General features: G+C 39.7%; 2 protein-coding genes across 5 annotated transcripts in view; both read left to right on the top strand.

Annotated features, from left to right (window-relative positions):
* The first annotated feature begins 246 nt into the window (after positions 1 to 246).
* On the top strand, positions 247 to 17,674 carry LOC6613748 (E3 ubiquitin-protein ligase RNF181 homolog). Of its 4 annotated transcripts, XM_032720771.1 has the most exons (4): positions 247 to 681; positions 4,635 to 4,652; positions 17,093 to 17,403; positions 17,469 to 17,674. In XM_032720771.1, exons 3-4 carry the CDS (start codon positions 17,095 to 17,097, stop codon positions 17,601 to 17,603), a joined length of 444 nt encoding a protein of 147 aa, XP_032576662.1. In that variant the 5' UTR covers positions 247 to 681; positions 4,635 to 4,652; positions 17,093 to 17,094; the 3' UTR covers positions 17,604 to 17,674. The 4 variants fall into 4 exon arrangements, with proteins under 4 accessions (XP_032576662.1, XP_032576661.1, XP_002038217.2 ...); XM_032720770.1 differs by lacking the exons at positions 17,093 to 17,403; positions 17,469 to 17,674 and adding an exon at positions 13,331 to 16,498 and having other exon boundaries at positions 600 to 681; XM_002038181.2 differs by lacking the exons at positions 247 to 681; positions 4,635 to 4,652 and adding an exon at positions 8,332 to 8,595.
* Positions 17,675 to 17,964: 290 nt separating this feature from the next.
* LOC6613741 overlaps positions 17,965 to 19,670 on the top strand; it is a 54,650-nt gene continuing 52,944 nt past the window's right edge. The window contains exons 1-3 of the mRNA XM_002038175.2: positions 17,965 to 18,168; positions 18,759 to 19,360; positions 19,578 to 19,658. Of these exons, the coding sequence (XP_002038211.2) occupies positions 18,039 to 18,168; positions 18,759 to 19,360; positions 19,578 to 19,658 (813 nt within the window). The 5' untranslated portion in view covers positions 17,965 to 18,038. The remainder of the gene's footprint in view (positions 18,169 to 18,758; positions 19,361 to 19,577; positions 19,659 to 19,670) is intronic.

Below are 19,670 nucleotides of genomic sequence, written 5' to 3'. Positions count from 1 at the left end.
AGAATTAATTTTCCTCTATCAAAAAGCACTTACACATACATTTTCAGACATTAATAATTGAATAATAATTGAATAATTTAATGTTCATATAAATCGTAGCTTATCCAGGAGATTAACATCACACTCTCACTCCCAACAAATTTAAATCGCGCGCTCAGTTCAACAGCATTTGCGCTTAACAGCGCCCTGTAATCAAGCTTTTTGGATACAGATGATAAACAAACGGGGAACAGCGGAAGCGAACACCGAAACGAAGAGAACGGACCGTGCGGCAGCTGAATTTTGCTTGTATATTTATTTCGTGCCGTCGAATCGCTTCGTTAAGCTGACCTTTTGACTTTTTCGTGTAGTTTGGACTCGAAAGAAGGAAGAAATCAGCCAAAATATATCCCCCGAAGATATTGGCGATAGTCCGGTTGGCGTATATATTCCAGTGAATCGGTGGATTGCCAGCAAAGCAGCCAAAAGCAAGAACAACATCGAAAAACGTTTCGTCACGCTGAGAGAGCAGTGGAATTTTTTCGCAACAAATACAATTAAAAGTTGCATGCTGAAGTGGAGGAGGCGACGAAAGTCAGAAAATCAATTTGTGAATAATACGAAATCGGTGCAAGATAAGTTCCCGTGTGAAATTGCTTTTTCGGCGATTGGATTTTCATCGATTTTGCAAAGGGAAAACAGGTTGGTTGTCAGTCTCTCTCTTTCCACCCCACCCCCAAAAATCACATTTCTTTGATTTTTCTGATTTTGCAACTGGTTCTAGAACAGAATCGCTGCTCATTCTGTGTTCTTTCGTTTAATTTCTTGAGTTTGAGCTGTTTTTTGGCCTTCTGCTTTTTAGCATTTCATTCGTTGCGAAAATTTGTATGAAAATACCGGCTTGTTGTCATCTGTGCCAAAGAGAGCGAGAGAGTGGGAAGAGAGCGCGAGCGAGGGTGACTCAGTAACTGTGCTTGTGGTTGTGTGAGGTTATGCGTGTCACAAACAGTAGCGGTCACAAAAGTAACACAGATTGGTAGAATAGATCAAACGAATTTCAACTATGGTTAAATGAATGTTATTTTATGAATACCATTGGAGGCTAGAAATCATCTTAAAAAATTATTTCTTGTCCCAAAAAGTAATTTGGATTGTAATTCCAAACTGTTTTAATAGTTTAAGCATAAAGTGAAAACTTTCTACCTACCAGTCTATTACTTATTCAATTATACGGCGTGCAAGAAATTTCTAGAATAAATATTGCATTTTGGGTACGATTGCGCTCACCGCTGCTGTGCGTTCAACTGGAATTGGAACACACGCGTAGCATATTGGAAACACTCGCGTCCAGCCATATTGCGACACTGGCCGACTTGATTGAATTGCTTGCATTTCTCTTAATTGATACGAACTTCAAATGGACGGGTCCTCAATTAGTGGCGATTATTTTTTTCTGCTTTCCCATTTCACTCGGACATTTTCGCAGTTGTGGGTGCAGCAGCTGTTCTTTCAAATTCCCGCGCAATTTGCATTTTCAATTGCTTTCAGCGAAAGGGACGGACAGCGAAAGATTATGCAATATGCATTCATTTAGCGTGTTATCATCTTTTATTGCCGCCGGCTGTTATTGCAACTAGTTTTTGTCGGTACACATCACTAAGGTTAATTTTCACACACTAATTCCTGAAGGTTAACCATAATTTCAGTTAAGAGGGTAGATTCAATTTGTGATCCATGCGGAAGCTCTTTTGTGATTGTCATACCAATTTGAAAAAAAAATAGACTAGTAGCTTAGAAATGCTATGACTTTTCAAGTGTTTTGTTGAAAAGCATTAGTAGTTTTTTGGTCATTTACAACACTGAATCTTTTAAAATCCATATGTTTTTATAAATAACTGATAATATCTCTCTTATGTAAAAAATGCAAATGATTTGCTTATAATTTAATAAATGCCTTCTAGTTTACACACATATTCTACCCTTTTGCGTCAATACGCTAATTGTCGGCCAATGATTACACAATTAACAAAAACAAACTGCTAAATGTAATAATTATAAGAAAATATATCTCTGAAACGCAAATCGGGAATTAAAAAACAAATAGCCACAACAATCAACACCTTTACTGAAAGTAACTATCTTCTTTTCCGGCTAAAATATTGTTTCTTCTCAGTGAAAATTATCAGAATGTATTCTAATATTCATAATATGCAAAATCTCTAGATTTATTCGCCTTAAGCAGTTTCAAAATGGTTACTTTTCATTTAGGAACCCTATCTTGATTCGCTAGAAAGTAGTTTTAATCGACTCGAAGATGGCAAGGAAGGTGTGAAGATGTGCCAAATAAAAAGAGTTTCAAGTTTGGTATAGGCCAATACACTTCTCTAATAGCCAAAGAATTTCACATGCCAGCTGCGTGGCAGAGTCGCGTGGCTGTGGCAAATAAAATCGCCATTTAAAGCCAATAACAAGGGGATTTGGAAACCGTTGCTAATTTGATTGATCAACGGGCCTTTTGAGGCGCATGCACACAGTGCCATAATCGTGCCATTTACACCTGTTGTCCGCCCAAGTGGCAACTGCCCGCCCTGCCGATTGCCAATTTGCCTTTCTAATTAGTTGCATCCCGTGTCGTCAATTTATGCTCGATGTGCTCGTCCAATGGCCGCCCATCTTCGATGATTGCTTACATTAGTTGTCCATTGGCCATGTGACATCGTGAGAACCACGTGAAAGTGTCGTCCCATCTAATTGCCACTTGCTCGGTACTCACACTTCCAACACATTCAATGTTCCATGTCCATTTTACTATTCAATATTACAATCAATATTGTATAATCTGTAGTTACATGTCGCATACAGGTGCTTCAATCACATACCCTTACCATCTTTTAGTTTGAATGCTAATGCTTATAGTATTTATACATTCCTATTGATTGAGAGTTATCATTTGTTATTGTTTTCATGACATTCCAGGCAAGTTCTTTGCGGGGTCAGACTCTGACAACTTGTACTATATTTAGTGGCACTTGAGGTGCGATTAGTTTAAGGGGCCTCTCATATAAATGCAATCAGGCGATAAGATTGATGAAAGAGTATACAACCAGCAGAATTTAGTAGAATAATGTATTTAAAATTATGATGCTATATTTGGGTAACACATTAATACCCCTTTTTATTTCCGTAAATCACTCAAATAATTAGATGATTTTCTGTTTTTTTTTTTTTTTTTTTTTTTTTTGCATTTACCACACATTTCACATTTTGTATTTGTTGGGAGGACGTCTGAAATCTCAACATATGTCACACATTTAAGCGCATTTGTTTGTCTTGCATGTCATTTTGTTGTCCACACAGATTTCGAACTTAATGCGCTCACAATTTTCTATTTTGCTCTCGTTTTATGCGGCTAGAAAATGTTTTTAATGGGTTTTACAGCACGTGCCGTCTGTTTTTGTCCACTGGTATTTGTTATTATTATTATTGTATGTGGCAAATGCGCAGCATAACCTTTGTTTATTATTTGTGGCAGCTATTAAAGTACGCAGCTGTTTTGTCTATTCAAAATGCAATATCACAGTTCATAAAGAAAATAGCACAGTGCTTTGATTAATGTTTTTGGCATTTTGATGTGTATCTTTTGGAATTATTGGTTGCATATCTTAAGAATACCAAAGATATGAAAAACGAATTTATAGGTGAAGATGAATCGTTAAATTTAGACCATCGCTGTTTGCTTACTTGAATTCTTTAAGTTATTTTTTTTAGGTTTTTTCTCTATTTTGGGTAAATAACAAAACGAACAACCATCTGTATTGACTAATACAATATTTATTTTGAAGTATCGAGGTCCAGACGTCACCAAAATGTAGCAAAGACGTCAATAATAGGATTTTAGCACATATCGCCATGGTTTTATTCGCTGTCCAAGACCATAAAAGGGAAATTCTAAGAAAAATATAAGAAACTTTGCGCAATTGATTACTATGCATTCTGGCGATGCTCACATTGTATTTTCTTTGGCAGCAGTTGGATTGAAATTAGCCGACCTATTTGGCCATTTTAATATTTCTAAACGCCATTCGCTTAATTGGTGGCAACAGGTGCCACACCTGCGTCTCCCCCCTTCTACCGCCAAAAGAAAACGCCACAGAAATTGGTGGCATCTCGATGCGATGCTGCACTGGTGGCCATCGGCTGCTCATAATTTATTTGCATGCGGGATAAGTTTATATTTATTGGCATGAAGATAAGTTTTGTTGGCTGCACATTCGAGACTCGTTTATTTTTAGCTGCCTCCATGCCCCCCGTTAACGAAAAGTGGTGGGGAAAAACGTTAATAAATTATTCGCACATTTACAAATCAAAATTTATGTGCTCTAATTATTTATTATTTATTTGTCGCCCCCTCCTGAAAATTATGTGCCATTCGCTTGGCTCTGATCCCTTACATGATGAACGTTGATGGAGGTTTTCACCTAGAATGCATGATTGCTTGCGATTAATAAATTATTTTCAAATAAGGATACTACTTTATCGTGCATTATTTATTATAATTTCTTGCTCCATAGTTTTTATTTACGCCCATTGAAACCATTTGTTCAAACGCTATCTAAATTAACAATTTCTAAAATATTCTTTTCATTATTTTTCAGGTTTTAAGAGGAGAACTGGTAAGCTAATACTGTTAACTATATAGTAGATCCATAAAATTAAACTAGAATGGCAAGCATAAACTGGCTTCTTAGATAAAAGTGCAGATCAATTAGAAGATTTAGTTGACTAAAGTTATTAAGGTTAGTTAGTTTCACCGTTTAGTTTTTGGTTTGTCTGTTGTATGCATTAAGGTTTAGCGTGATTTACAAATATTTTAGTTTCACAATAATTACTCATCGAAATGGGGATTTCATAATAAAGTCATTAAGAAAGCACGCTTCTATAAAAGTTCGTCTCGTTCGGCAGACGAAACGCATTAAAGCGAAATGCAATCGGCGAGTCTGAAATCTAAATGGTGATCTTAAATCGAATTTAAATTGAGATAGGTAGAAGGCACAGTGGGGTTTTTTCGGGGCTTTTGGGGGTGGGGAATCAATCCGGTGGGTCACGTTCTGCTCGGCGCTAATCGCTCAATTTGCCTCACTGCTAGCACGCGGAAATGTGTGGGAGGGCATTCGAAAGCGTTTCAGTCGAAAAAAAAAAACCGGTGACATGCACTGGGAAAAATGCTAATCGAATTGCATAACATGCTCATTCTACACATCCACATGCTAAATAATATTAAACATAAGCACCCCTTGAAAGTAACTAGTTATCTAGTTACTCGTCACTCGTTATAATCGAACGATCACAGCTATTTCACTCTTCTGGTGTGGTTCGTTACTACGTGGAATGCTGTCGTGTGAGTTGGTGCATATATTTCTGTATTTCATTTAGATTAATCATTCAAAATAACTCGAAATATCATTTGCAGTGCATTGAAAGCGGGCACTGTGAGGCAATGCTAATTAAATTTCGCTAGTCGGGGCACGGCGCCCTCAGTCTTAATTTGTTTGCATGCTCGGTCGAGCGGAAAAACAACAACAAATTGGCATAATGATCTTGTACGATCAGCGGAAACATGATGATGATCACCAGCATCGCCACGATCTGAACTGAACTGACTGACTGACATGCGGACTTGTTCCTCCTCCTTCGCCGCTCGCTCGTTCGTTCGTTCAATTGCTATTTTGACTTTGAACTTGCGTCGCTCTGTAATTTACAATTTCTGCACCGAAGGAGAGCTTGCCCCAATCCGCACTATATAGTACACGAACTGTACGATCCGTGCACCATTTCCTACCCACTCATGTGACGTTCAGAGATTTAAATTTAGCCACAATGACCACCAGGGAAAGAACGAAACTATCACTGGGCTCCACGCTTAATATGGAACGACATTTCAATTGCGATTGCTATTTTTAGGCATTGTCAACGCGCTGTCTCGGCTTTACGATTTATGTACATATATCTCTCATCTTTTGCATATCGAGGGGCAACATTAAGCCCCGCGATTGTGCGACTTGTGGCAAGGTTACTTCATATGAGGTCTCCATATGAACTAGCTACACAAAGCCATTCTTCTACATACTTATTGATTTTGAAGCAAGAAAGCTTAATTCTTAATTGCTTTTATTGATGTTGGGCTGTCTTTACAAAATTTTTCAAAAGATCTTTGCACATTTTTGACACGCTTAATTTGTTTTTTAATTAAAGAAAACCTTGCTGTCTCTGTCAATAAAACAAAAGAGCAATTAACGCGGCTCATTAAGTTTTAGTTTTGAATAATAATGTGCGACAATTATGTTTGTCATATGACTTCCCAAAACATCAACTTCCTGCATTTGCGCAGCTTTTTGAACTCAATGAACTGAAATACCCTCGAGCTCGACAAAATGTTTTGCGTACAAGAATATTGATTTATTTACTGCTGTTTTTTATTTTTAATTTCTTGCGAAAAAATGACTTGCGAGTGCAAAAGTCGCAAACGTCCTTGCCTTGAGAAATCGACCGAGTGAGGAGAAATCACATGAGATGTTGACCAGCAAATTGAAGCGAACATGTGAGCATTGATTTCGCTGATGGGTGGATGGCACATGGCATATATTTTGAATTTTTTTAAGAAATATACTATGCGCATTTGTTTATACAAATGTATAGAGTTTCATGAAACCCGCGACGGTCCACATATACTTTTAAAAGTATATCTTTTATGGGATTCTTTAGAGCAAGTTGTTTATTAAATGTATCTAAATTGCTTAGAAAACATTTCATTAATACAAGACTACAAACTAACTTTGCTAATATTTTCCTCTAGTTCTATAGCTGCTTGTATATAAATATATACATATACATAAGTATATCCACTGTAGTTTTTACTATACTAAATAGGTTCGTTTCGGTTCATTCATTATAGCTGGCCCCCAGCTCGTGGTCATTCATGAGTTTTCCTCATTTTGATGTCACCGACGTCACGCAATAGAAAATTTCACAGAGTTTATGACCAACGCCTAGTATTAGTATTGAGAGTAGTACATGTATGTAGAAAGCGAAAAACTTGGGGCTCAGGATTATGGGTTCAACCTTTGGCCCACCCACACACGTGTCGAATGGCATTGGGCGCTAATTAAATCGCGGGGTTTTTCGGCTTCTTTTTGCGCTCTTTGGGCGTCAAAACTTTTTGAGGGCGTTCGATCACTTGACTCGAATTGCCGGTGCGCATAAAAAGTAAGCCAGCGTACAATTATATATATATTTACGATTTGCACAGCCTGACAGATTTCACACATTTCGATACACAAGCACTGTTGGCTTGGATACAACAAATTCCCTTGTTAAAAATACGATTAACGAAAAAAGTTGGGAAAAAGGCAGCACACTTTGACTATAAACAAGAATTTAAAAAGACACATCCCATAAGCCGTATGCAAATTGCTAACATAATAATAACATCAAACTTGCGCATGTCTTTGTCGATGAAGAAGAATTACCTGGGTACAGTGCTGCTAAAAACATGGGCAAACATGGTTTAAAGACGTCTATAGGAAGAGAGAGGTCTTACCAGAGACAGTCTTCTTGAGGAAAGGAAGAATCTACGTTGTATCTTGAGGATATGAAGAATCTCCATTTTAGATACATATATGATTTTCCTATTACTTACCTGTAAAAAGCTAATTTTACTTTCAACTCACGACACAAGATTTACAAAATAATGTTTCCTATTAATAATACAAGTTGATGGTATATTGATTTTCTGGATCAGTTTCGCTTAAAGATTCTTATCGAACGAAATTTGTAGAACCCGCTCGAACGGAACTAGGAACCATTAACTATGCAAATTCCCGAAAATCCCCTGCCGCAGGTGTTTTAATTTTAGGTGGAAGCCAGGGCAATCACTCATGCATGTTACTTATCAGCTGGGCTTTGGCCATAAAGCCCGACAAATCCGAGTTTACGTCAGTCAGACATACGTAGATACATAGATAGATACACCTAGTGTTACAGATACAGATAGAGATACAAAGACACCGATGGGGATACAAAGGCGGATACTAACTACTACTAACTAACGCCAACGCGCGTTGACGGAGGCGGCAAAATTTCGCACATTTCGTACGTTTATTTCGTCGATCGGCAAAGGCGTTTTTTTTTTTTTTTGCTATAGTATCGCCTGCCGTCGTGTTCCGCCATTTGTAGAGCTCATTTAATTTTATTGTTGTTTATTGCTAAACGAAACGAAAGCAAAGGAAGGGGGAACAAAAAACGGTTCATTTTAAATGTTTGATTACAACGATTTGTGAAGTTCAGTCGAATTTGTGATTTTCGCGCTGGAGGAGCGTCCCATTCCAGCGATCGCGAGCAATGCGATTTGGCGAACTGCAAACGGATCGAATCCCAATCGCAGTTCCGTTGATAACTCAACTCAGTCATTCTCGAGTGTCGTGTGTGATCGAATCTACATCTGCGGTTAAAGATTTTGGCTTAAAAGCCTTACAACCAGAACTAAAATCATTTCAGAACTTGAAAAAAAGTGACAACCAGACAAAATGCAGTTGCTGAATTTAGCGTGCCTCAAGCAAAGTAGGTTGAAATTTTCGAAAATCAAACTATATAAATCACGATTACGACACTCAGCTTTTCAGCAAATCACAAAACACAATCCACACACATTGGGCTAGCAAACTAATTTGAAATTCACGTTATCGCCGAAAGTTATTTCCCACATGCACCGCATTTGTCATTTTATAATCCAAAAATAATGCATGTGTGTTGTGCATGTATCCTTATGCAAATAGCTAAATAAATGATACCTATTTGATAGATAGGAGTGTGAATTTTAAATGCGAATTTGGCCAAAACTGAATTCGGCCAGGGGAATCCCCGTTATACTGCTTGTGATTTATATCCAGTCGGTTTCGGGATAATTAAATTAAAAAATAATTGCCACAAAAAGCTTATAAACATGTCACAACGAGATTTATAATTTACTCAGGAAAAACGACTTTATTAGGATTTATTTGTCTTTGATTTCCAAACTAAAAGCACCTACTGAGCAAGAAGGAAGGAAGAAGGAAGAATACAAAGATCAGTGGATTTTCTTAATTTTGCCAATATATTATTATAGTATATCCTGTGAACTCAACTATTTAAATAATTTGCTTGAAAAGTTCTTCAATTTGTTCTCACCATGCTGATTGATCGTTTGGAACCAACAGCTAGAACCAAAACACGAAAAGATCCGAATGAGTATGCTATATGAATGTGAATCAATGCCAGTACAAATACTATATTCACAAATCGGAACAGCAACTAAATGCAAAAACCAGGAATCAATTACTCTTCCACATGACGTGCTGAAAAGTCGCTGGCATCGGCCAAATTAAAAATCTAATCTAAACAAACAGTCACTTTGGGCACTTGGCACGGCTCAGTACTCATAGCCGCACTCGTCTACTCACCCAACGGATACATGCATAGTATAGATATAGTATCTAGTCATTTGTATTTCATTCTTGCGCGCGATTGCAGTGCGAACTGTGTCAACAATTAATGCGAAGCGATATTGCAACTGCAATTCAAAGTTCAAGCAACTCGTTAATGTGTCAATATTGAAATTACATATGTCGTTAAATTCATTTCCATCGAGACGATTTATATAAATACACTCACGTGTATTTTTGAAATATATCTGATTCCTCTATATTAAGGCTGTCGCATATTTGCAAAACGCAGCAGAGTGCAATAAACGGAAAATGTGTTAAGCGAATGAGATATTTATGCGTATTCATCTACCTAACTTAATGAGGATCCATTAGCTGGATTGTGAGGTGATTAGGTAACTGAATCACGCGGATTTTTAAATGGCCAACTTTAGTACACCTAAACTTGTAATTATATGTGTGGAAAATTTTCGTTAATTGATATATCTAATTACGACCACTATTATTATAACTCAAGCTATACTAAGAATGAATTGAATATGGCAGCATTACATTGTTTAATTATAAAATATCAGTGTTACCAAATACCTTATCAATAATCCTCAGTATGACCAAACAGCTTTGAGTATGGTAATCAAACCTTTTGGAAACTCTTGAACACTATATTGTTTAAGATTAGAACAGAATATATTTCGAATCTTTCTCTTGAGCTGCTTTCCATTTTCCGATCCATTTGGATTCATACGCACCCAAAAACCTGCCCCTTTCCGCCCGGCGAGACACTTTGCCATGGCCGAACTGCATTGGAAATTATATGCAAATAGCCAACGAGACGGAGACGTTCTAAAAATAAATAGACCACGCAAAAATCAGTATCAGTATTGTGTGTGTGTGTGTGTGTGCGAATATCTTATTTTTATAAGTCTTCAGTCGTCTTCAGTCTTCGTTCTTCGACCATGGCGCATTTTTATGCAGAGCAGAACAGAATTTAGCGCTATGGCCAAATGCAAACTGACGATCCCATAATCAACCTATAGATACACAGATACATTTGTATCTATGTAGATGCCTGGGTTTTATGGATGGGCTGTTGTGGATGCAATTTATGAATTTTCCATGATGACTGTGCGGGCTTCCCCCCACAAATTAACCCCCTTTCCAGTATGTTAACCCAGTTATCTTGCCCAGCAAGATAACGGAATGGAAAAAGAGTAAAAGCGAGAGAGAGTGAGATACTGGATTCCACTTTTGTATCTGGGTGCGGTATGGAAAGCACATATGTCTGCTGTATCTATGCTCCAGTTTTTGGGACTTTGGGTCTTTATTGTTGCTAATTGTTCTCGCTTGTTGTTATTATTGCCGATGGAAACTTTTTAACTTATCGTGCGCGTCAGAGCTGATAAAATCCGAGTACACGAGGCGCAGGGAAAATTGGTGGGGGCAAACAAAAGAAAAACCTTACAAATTGTGCAATTGGCAGTGGGTCAGCATCGCCTATACATCATGCAAATAACGTGGAATGTAGAAAAAGTAGTTTCTATAGTTTTGAGCTATGATTTCAATTCATTTTTAACAACAACATAATTGAGGTTCATATTTAGTACTTTGAAATTCCAGTTTTATTTCAAGCTATTTTTATTGAAACAATATTTTATTGCCAATAACAGATAGTTTTTATCTATGACGGCCACTGTGCGGCTCTTAACCCGCTCTCACTGGCGCTCTCTACCGCTCTTCTTCCTCATTCTCAACCAACACCCCCGCCCCACCGCCCTTCTTTTCAGCTGTTGATATTTACTCAATAAATTTATTTTTGTATATTTCTAGTTTCAGCTTTCCACACTAGCATAATACCCTTCAGTCGTTTGGCTTAAGGATATTTCAAAGTACTAACCCCGTAATTATGGAGATCTTGATTTAAGAATCAAGAATAAGCAATTTAAATCCGCAGAATTCTTGAAAGCTCAGCTTTAAGACGAAATTAATTAGTGGTAGGGTATCCGATGGCCGCATAATACAACCTTCTTTGCTTTTCTCTCATATTCTTGTTGTTTTTGCCACAAGCCGTTGTTACGACGTCGACGTCGACTGCGCTGCTATTGGCTTTGCCATTGCGTTTGTTGTTCTGCTTTTGTGCGCTCATTTGTTTCGCGGCTTTTGAAGCGATCGCTACGCCAAAAAAAACAACACTAGTCGCAGTCGCGCCGGCGTGTGGAGCAGAATAAAAAAAGAAGTAGCAGCAACGAGAATCGTGTAATTATTTCTTCAGCATTTGGCGTAAATTGTTTTGATTTCCTTGCCGAGAAATCAATAAAACCCTAAATGAAAATTTATTGAACTTCCCAGTGTGTGCGTGTGTGTGTCTGTGTGAAGTCGTGTGACAATGCTTATCAGTTGCACATGATCGTGTGTCTCTCGCGCGTTCTCTTCTCTCTCTCTTTCTTTCTCCAACTACTCTTGCTATTGATTAATTGTGAAATTTGTCTGCATAAATAAAATCATTTACTCACACTTTCCAGTTAAATTCATATTTGTCATTGATTTAAGCTTAAATTTGAGTTTTGTTTAACCGCTGTTTGTTTTCCAAAATCGTTTTGTTATAAATCTTCAATCACTTCAAAAGAATTGTATTCAAGTGTAACTTTTAAAATTAGCTTAACTTAGCTTTCTCTTCTAACATTTTAAATTGGTTTTCTGCTTAAATTAGCTTTCTTAATTTTATTTATGGTTGCCAAGTGTTTTTAGAGGCCATTTCCTGTCTCCTCTCGCTTCGCATTTTGTTTGTTGTGTAAACATTTATATATTTTTTTTTGTTTTCCTGCCGCGTTATTCTTTATTTGAATTGGCCTAAGTGTTAAATTGCGAAATTCGCCTAGTATGTTGTTGGTTCAAAAAGTTAGTTGGTTTAATTAAGTGGCACATGACACGTCCGATAACTGGAAACGCGTTTTCTTTATCGCTGCTGTCACAGTTATCGAATTGCAGTTGTTCTTTTTACCGTTTTTAACCGCAAGCTTATCGTGCTCGGGTTTTTCGATGTAATCAAAATGAAGATGGGAAATAAAGGAAAGCTGAAATTGTAAACATTTAGCTGAAAACTTAATTACAATTTCCACACACATTATCTTTGTTGTATAGCTCTGTTATTTTTGTTGTCGTTATTTGTTGCTATAAATAGCTCAATGCGGTCATTGGTCCCTCTCGCACACTTCTCTCTCTCTCTCTCACTCTCTTGTTCATTTCATGCGATTGAACTTTTTTATGTTGTGTGGAAGAGAGCGTGAGCGTCGAAGAGAAAGACAATTTAAGAGAGCGCAAATCGCACTTGTGAATACAGTCGTGGGCGGAAAAAGTTGAACGATAGCCGAACAGTCGGGATCTCAGATAGTGTTCCACACAAAATATTCATGCAGTTAAATCTTATCAGCAAAACGTGGAAAAATTTATCAGAATGTGAAGGGGGGAAGAAAGCGGGTATGAATAGCACTATTCCCAGTAAGACATGTGTCGAACGTTAAACGAACGTTCTTTGTAAAACATGTAAGGGTAATTCCCTAAAATATTTGTTGTATTCATTTAATGTACGTGTGCGACAATTCGAACTATTTTAACAACTTCCGAATGTATTATATTCTAAATTCATCATACACTGTAATCCAAGGTTTTTGCGGTAATCCGGTAATCAATCCCTTTCCACACCTTGCATTCGGCACCGGGATTCCTTCGTTACATCCCGATTTCCCCAAAAACTTCCTAAATCCACCTTGGGCAGCTCGTTGATCATCTTCCACGTAGATCAGTTGACTTTTGTTTAACGATAAACCAAGGCAAGGTCCCTAACTTTACCCCGTTCTGATTTTTTTCTCCACTTGCAGAGGTGGCACACATCGCCAACAACAACAACCAGAACCAGAGCAAAGAATCCCAAGAAAGAGATCCGAAGGATACGGGAATCTTTGGATGCTTTGCCAAGAAGGAAGAGCAGCAGCATAATCCCAAAAAGAAACAATCAGAAGGTCCCAGAGAGAGTTCCAACTCGGGCAGCTATAAAGTCCAGCAAAAGGAGCAAGAACAACAGAGGGAATCGGAGAACGAGCTTCCATCCGTTTACCGCCAGCAGGACGAGGAGTTTCATCCGATAAAAAAGGAAGAGCCCCAGAAAACCCCACCCATATCCAAGCAACCCCGTCCGAGGAATACCCCAAGATCGCAAAGTCAGCCGGCTATTAACAACCGACGACGTCCAGGAACCCCGCCTCCTCACACAGTCGCAGCTGGAAACGGAACCGCAAGCAGGAGCATGACCTCCATACCCGCCAATCTGTCTAGCAATAATGTTGCTGGTGCAGCAACCTTACCAGGAGCTGCTCCACCGCCAGAGAAATATACGTGGCCGAACTCCAAGGACGATTACGAGCTGAGGGACGTCATTGGTGTGGGTGCCACAGCCGTTGTCCATGGGGCCTACTGTATTCCAAGGAACGAGAAGTGCGCCATCAAGCGCATAAACCTGGAGAAGTGGAACACATCGATGGACGAGCTGCTCAAGGAGATTCAGGCCATGTCCTCTTGTTTTCACGAGAACGTGGTGACCTATCACACCTCATTTGTGGTCAGGGAAGAGCTCTGGTTGGTGCTAAGACTCCTAGAAGGCGGTTCTCTGCTGGACATCATCAAGCACAAGATGCGAACGTCCAACTGCAAACAGGGTGTCTTCGACGAAGCCACCATTGCCACGGTACTGAAGGAAGTCCTGAAGGGATTGGAGTATTTCCACTCGAACGGTCAAATCCATCGTGATATCAAGGCAGGCAACATTTTGATTGGTGACGATGGCACCATCCAAATCGCTGACTTCGGCGTGAGTGCATGGCTGGCCACTGGCAGGGATTTGTCCAGGCAGAAAGTGCGCCACACCTTTGTGGGCACACCGTGTTGGATGGCTCCGGAGGTGATGGAGCAGGATCATGGCTACGACTTTAAGGCGGATATTTGGTCCTTTGGAATAACAGCTATCGAAATGGCCACGGGCACTGCACCCTACCATAAATACCCGCCCATGAAGGTGCTAATGCTGACCCTGCAGAATGACCCGCCCACCTTGGACACCGGTGCGGACGATAAAGATCAGTATAAGGCGTATGGCAAGACATTCCGCAAGATGATCGTCGAGTGCTTGCAAAAGGAGCCATCGAAACGTCCCACGGCTAGTGAGCTTTTGAAGCACGCTTTCTTCAAGAAGGCCAAGGATCGCAAGTATCTCACCCAGACCTTGCTGCAATCTGGGCCCAGTATGGAGACCAGGGTTCACAAGGCGGCGAAACGGCAGCCAGGAGCCTCGGGTCGTTTGCATCGCACGGTGACAGGCGAATGGGTCTGGTCCAGCGAAGAGGAGGACAATGGTGGCTCTGCCGGCGCTTCCGGATCAGGAGACAGAAAACACCCATCTTCGGACTCGGATTCCGAGGATAGACCCATGAACCGATTGGAAAGAGCCGACTCCTCGGACAGTGACCGGGAAGAGCCTTCTCCCGAAATAACCCATAGTGTTTCCTCAGCCACAGTAACGCCTGGAGCTCCAGCCGGTGCTGGTGCTGGTGCTGCCCAAGAGCTAACAGCTGGCATGGCTCAATTACCACTACCCAGCGGAGCCGCCGGCGAGGCGCCACCAGTCAATCTTGTCCTGCGGATGCGCAACTTGCGACGTGAGCTTCACGACATTCGCTTCGAGTTCGTGGTGGGCAAGGACACAGCCGAGGGCATCGCTACAGAACTGGTAGACGCCGGACTCGTTGATGCGCTGGATACCCAACCGATGGCAACGCATCTGGATCAACTGATAGCTGCCAGTGCAACGATGAAAACGATTACTTTCCAATTGAGTTCCGGCGTGCAGCCGGGCGAAGTGCCCGACGAACGATCGCTGGTGGGATATGCGCAGATCTCCATCACGGACTAGTGATCTGCCACGGAGCATGCATCACAGCCAACACAACCCATCACAAGAGCATCCCAAACACCAACACATAGCACCATCCCTAGAAAACCAAGCCAGTCTGATGATACGTAAGGCCAGGAGGAGGGTTCGGGATCTGGATATTCCCGACTGGAGCCGTTTCTGTTTGCTGCTTTTAGCACTAGACTAGAACTAACTGTATATGCTAGTGATAGATCTTAACGCGAGCCGATCGTTTACCACATAGAGAAACTATCTATACACACGGTATATATGCTAAGCAGGGTGGGTCGATTTCAACCTATTGGTATATATACTGATATATTGATATATTTACTATTCAGCTTAAAGTTTTTTTTCACTTGGTAACCCACTCGTTACAGCAGCTATAGTGATCTAAATTATACTACAACTTTAATATTGAATACTACAAATTGTTCTTGGGATTTTATATATCCTACCATGGAAATCAGCCCGCCCTCGATTTTTATATATGCCTTACGTACTATAAAATCCTATGCGCATTGTAATTAACCCATGTGCCCAGCCCCCTTTCCCCTCGCCCCGCTAAAGTAATTGAAGAATCGTGTACTTATTCGTTTCGTTTGTCTTTAAGTAGCTCTGTACATACACCCCACACGTATATATATATATATTGTATGTCTATATATATATATATATAGCTCTTGGTTTTAATTTGCCCACTGAAATCAGTAGATCCTGATGTAGTCCTGCCTTTATTTATCATTTACCAATCGCTCCCCCGCCAGGCGTCTTTAATTTATTCTCTAGCAATTTAAACTACTAATTTTTAAATCGTAGCGCCTAAGTCTTGTTTTTGTTTTACTCTTATTATTTTGTATGTTATTTTACCATTAATTACCACTACTCTGTATACCTACACTGTATGATGTATGAGTTTCCGATAAGATCGCAAAGGATGTAAACTTAAGTGAGGAGAGTAGAAATTATGATTCAAGCTCTGTAGCTACCTTGAAGTAAATCGTAAATCAATTACTTTAAAAATGAATAATTTCGTATAGTAAAAAAGGAAAATTACAAAAAAATAGAAACAAAAAGGAATTTAGTTTTGTGTTTTCATTGGAATGGAATTGGTTTTGTTTCGTTTGGTTTTTGGGATTTAAGTTGGAAAAGCATTGTTTACTTTTGGTTTTAATTTAAATCAATTTGAAAGTTAATTAAATAACTTCATCTTTTTGAAGCTCAAAAGATGACAAAATGAAATAAGATATTCTTGCAGCTTAAGCATTCTTTGGAGGAAATAATAATGAATAAGTAAGAAGTACAGTAAAGCATTGATTGGGTGGACTTTGCCCTAGCTCACGTAATAATGAAGCCAGTGTATGCCTGTAATTTTAGACTTTTTAAAGAGCATTGCCGAAGAATTTTAGTCTTAGAAAAAAAAACAATACTTGCTAACGTTTTAAATGCAAAGACCTCTTAGATACTTAGCAATAAAGTTGCTGCAACAAATTAACTTAAATGGAGTTTTAAACCAGATAATAGACTGTTATCAATTGTATACGAGAAACTCGAATAAAAATCACATTTGGCTCCTAACACAAAATTATCAAATGGAATTTCGAAAGTATCTATATATAGGATCTGAGGTTTTTGCCATCACCTTATCATCTACGAATTTCTGCTACAACAATTTCAGCCATGTCGGACTACTTCGAGGAACTGGGCCATGAACCCACTGGGCCACAGGGCGCAAACGATTTGGCCAGAAACCTAAAGCGTCTCCAGGTTTTGGCCATCATGAATGGCATCGATATGGAGATCGAGGTGCCAGAGGCCTCCAAGCGAGCCATTCTAGAGCTACCAGTCCATGAAATCGTGAAATCGGAGGAGGACGGCGATTTGGAGTGCTCCGTGTGCAAGGAGCCCGCTGAAGCGGGCCAGAAGTACAGGATCCTTCCATGCAAGCACGAGTTCCATGAGGAGTGCATCCTGCTCTGGCTGAAGAAGGTACATAAAAAAGTTATCAATATATAAACGTTCCTATTACCTATATTCTGTTTTGAATCTTGCAGACAAACTCCTGTCCCCTGTGTCGCTATGAACTGGAAACTGATGATTCTGTTTACGAGGAGTTGCGCCGGTTTAGGCAGGATGAAGCTAACCGACGGGAGCGGGAGAACACTCTTATGGATTCCATGTTCGGCTAACTTGGGGTTAATCAATTCGCGGTATTTGGTCAAATTTGTAGTATGTTAAAATAAAGGCGCTTAAGGGTAAACAAATCTTTTATTGGGAAGATGTCGTTGGTGTTGTCCTTTTAATATGTTAAAGTAAGTATACTTATCTATTTATTTGGAATTTGCCTCTTAAAAAGATCATTTTTGAACAATTCACTATCGATACCAATCAAATACTCTTCCCACTCTTACTGACACTGTTCCCACTTTATTGGTAACTGCCTTCGATATTTTTTGGATCCATCTTATCGATACTGTCATCGAGGGCTTGCCATCGCCATCTCTCTCTTCCTTTTCGCCGCCGTGCTTGAATAACTGTTCTTCGTGTGACAGCTTGGAAGTCCGGAATTAAGCATAGTAATTAAAATATTAGTGTTTCCCGTCGGTTCGTGCTAAGATTCGACCATGATTGCCGACGACAGTGGAATAAAGCACTTTGATCCCAAGTTTGTGGCGTCCAATCTGCAGAATTTTCTGCGCTGCCCAAAATGTTCAAAATGTTTTACTTACTTGTACAATAATAACTCTGGAGAAGGTAAGTGCTCAACTGTGTGGGACAGGGATTTGGCCAATTTAATCGGCTTTTTCAATTCATAACTTTTTAGACTGGGGCTACAATTAATATTCAATGGCAAATGAAAAGTGTTGCCATCATGAAAGCTAAACAAGTTCAGGCAAGAAAATGGGAAAATGGAACAAGGAGTCTTAAAAGTGTTAACTAAAATGTAGTATAGAAGCTGCTGGCAGCTTGAAAGGTTACTTGTTAAATTAATTGAAGCATATCTGAGAAAAAGAAGAAGAAGAAGAGCCGTATTGAAGATACTCACATTACTGTAAAACTTTTTCACTTTACTTTGGCGTCTGCTTCTAAACAGGTGTACAGTTATTTTACATATCCATATACATATGTGCATATATGCACAAGTTTATGAATGTTTACGGAGGGTAATGAATGAAAAACCCTGCAATTTAATTTTTTCAGAATATATTGTTCACGAGCGCATTAATATTATCAGATCCGATCTAAACGACCATTTAGCTTTAAGTTCTATTAAATCTTTTAAGAGTACGACGTTTGCAATTAGTGAAACATTAAGTAATTTATAAAACCTTCACTTGAAACAGACAATCATCGTCCCTTTCTACTCGGATGCGGTCATAATCTCTGCGAGAGCTGCTTGTGGAACGATCGCCATGATCCGAAGTGCGCCGTGTGCCATAGTCCAGCTCCTCCTACGATTGTGGCCAAGAGATTGGCCTGCAAATCGGCCGCCAATTTGCGCGACTTCTACGAACTAAACTACCACGTGCTGGGCAGGACCAGCAGCCTCGGCTACCTTCTCCCATTTGCCACGGACTCGGTAAACCAATCGCTGTGCCTCAGCGAGATTGTCCAGTCCGCCAAGTGCAGCGAGTGCGGAAATGCCATCGCCAGCGGAGAGTGCAGGCAGTGCAATGCCTTCTACTGCCGCCGTTGCTTCGATGCTGTTCACAAACGCAGTCGCGTGCTAAAGTCGCACATTTTTCGCAATTCTACGGAACAGGACGGTAGTTCCGGCAAGGAACTAAGAGTGGGAGATCAGTGCTTCACATTGCCGGGTCAGAACCTTTGCATACATCACCGAATGCCCAAAGACAAGTACTGTATGATGTGCAACCGATCCCACTGCAAAATTTGCACCACCATCTATCATAGAGGGCACTGCGTACGGAAGCTATCCGAGATTGTTAGTATAATTTTTGAAATATTGCCATTTCCCTGGCATATTTGTATATGTAATTGCTTATTTAAATGTTCGTCACCCGACTTCAAAGATTTCTGAATGAGATTTTAAGCACGTTAGTTTCGAGTCCTACAATATGGTTTCAAATCAAATATGGTTTTAAATCCACTATTTAATCCAATAATATAACCCACCTAATCTTATTTGACTTCTTCCACAGAATCAACGCTATGCTTCCGAGATTCCCACGACCTTAAACTCACTTAACTTGACTCGTATTCATGTCCTCAATGGCAAGCAGGTAAGTGCTATG

This window comes from Drosophila sechellia, chromosome 3R, assembly GCF_004382195.2.
Source record: "Drosophila sechellia strain sech25 chromosome 3R, ASM438219v1, whole genome shotgun sequence".
Taxonomy (NCBI): Eukaryota; Metazoa; Arthropoda; class Insecta; order Diptera; family Drosophilidae; genus Drosophila; species Drosophila sechellia.
Note: the sequence above shows the minus strand (reverse complement) of the source record. Positions and strands in the feature narration are given on the sequence as shown.

Bases quoted from the DNA above. Each gene is read 5' to 3' on its own strand.
- LOC6613748 (XM_002038182.2), top strand. From the start codon at position 8,562: ATGCAGTTGCTGAATTTAGCGTGCCTCAAGCAAA. The intron at 8,596-13,330 runs GTAGGTTGAAAT...CTCCACTTGCAG, and splicing joins TTTAGCGTGCCTCAAGCAAA to AGGTGGCACACATCGCCAAC.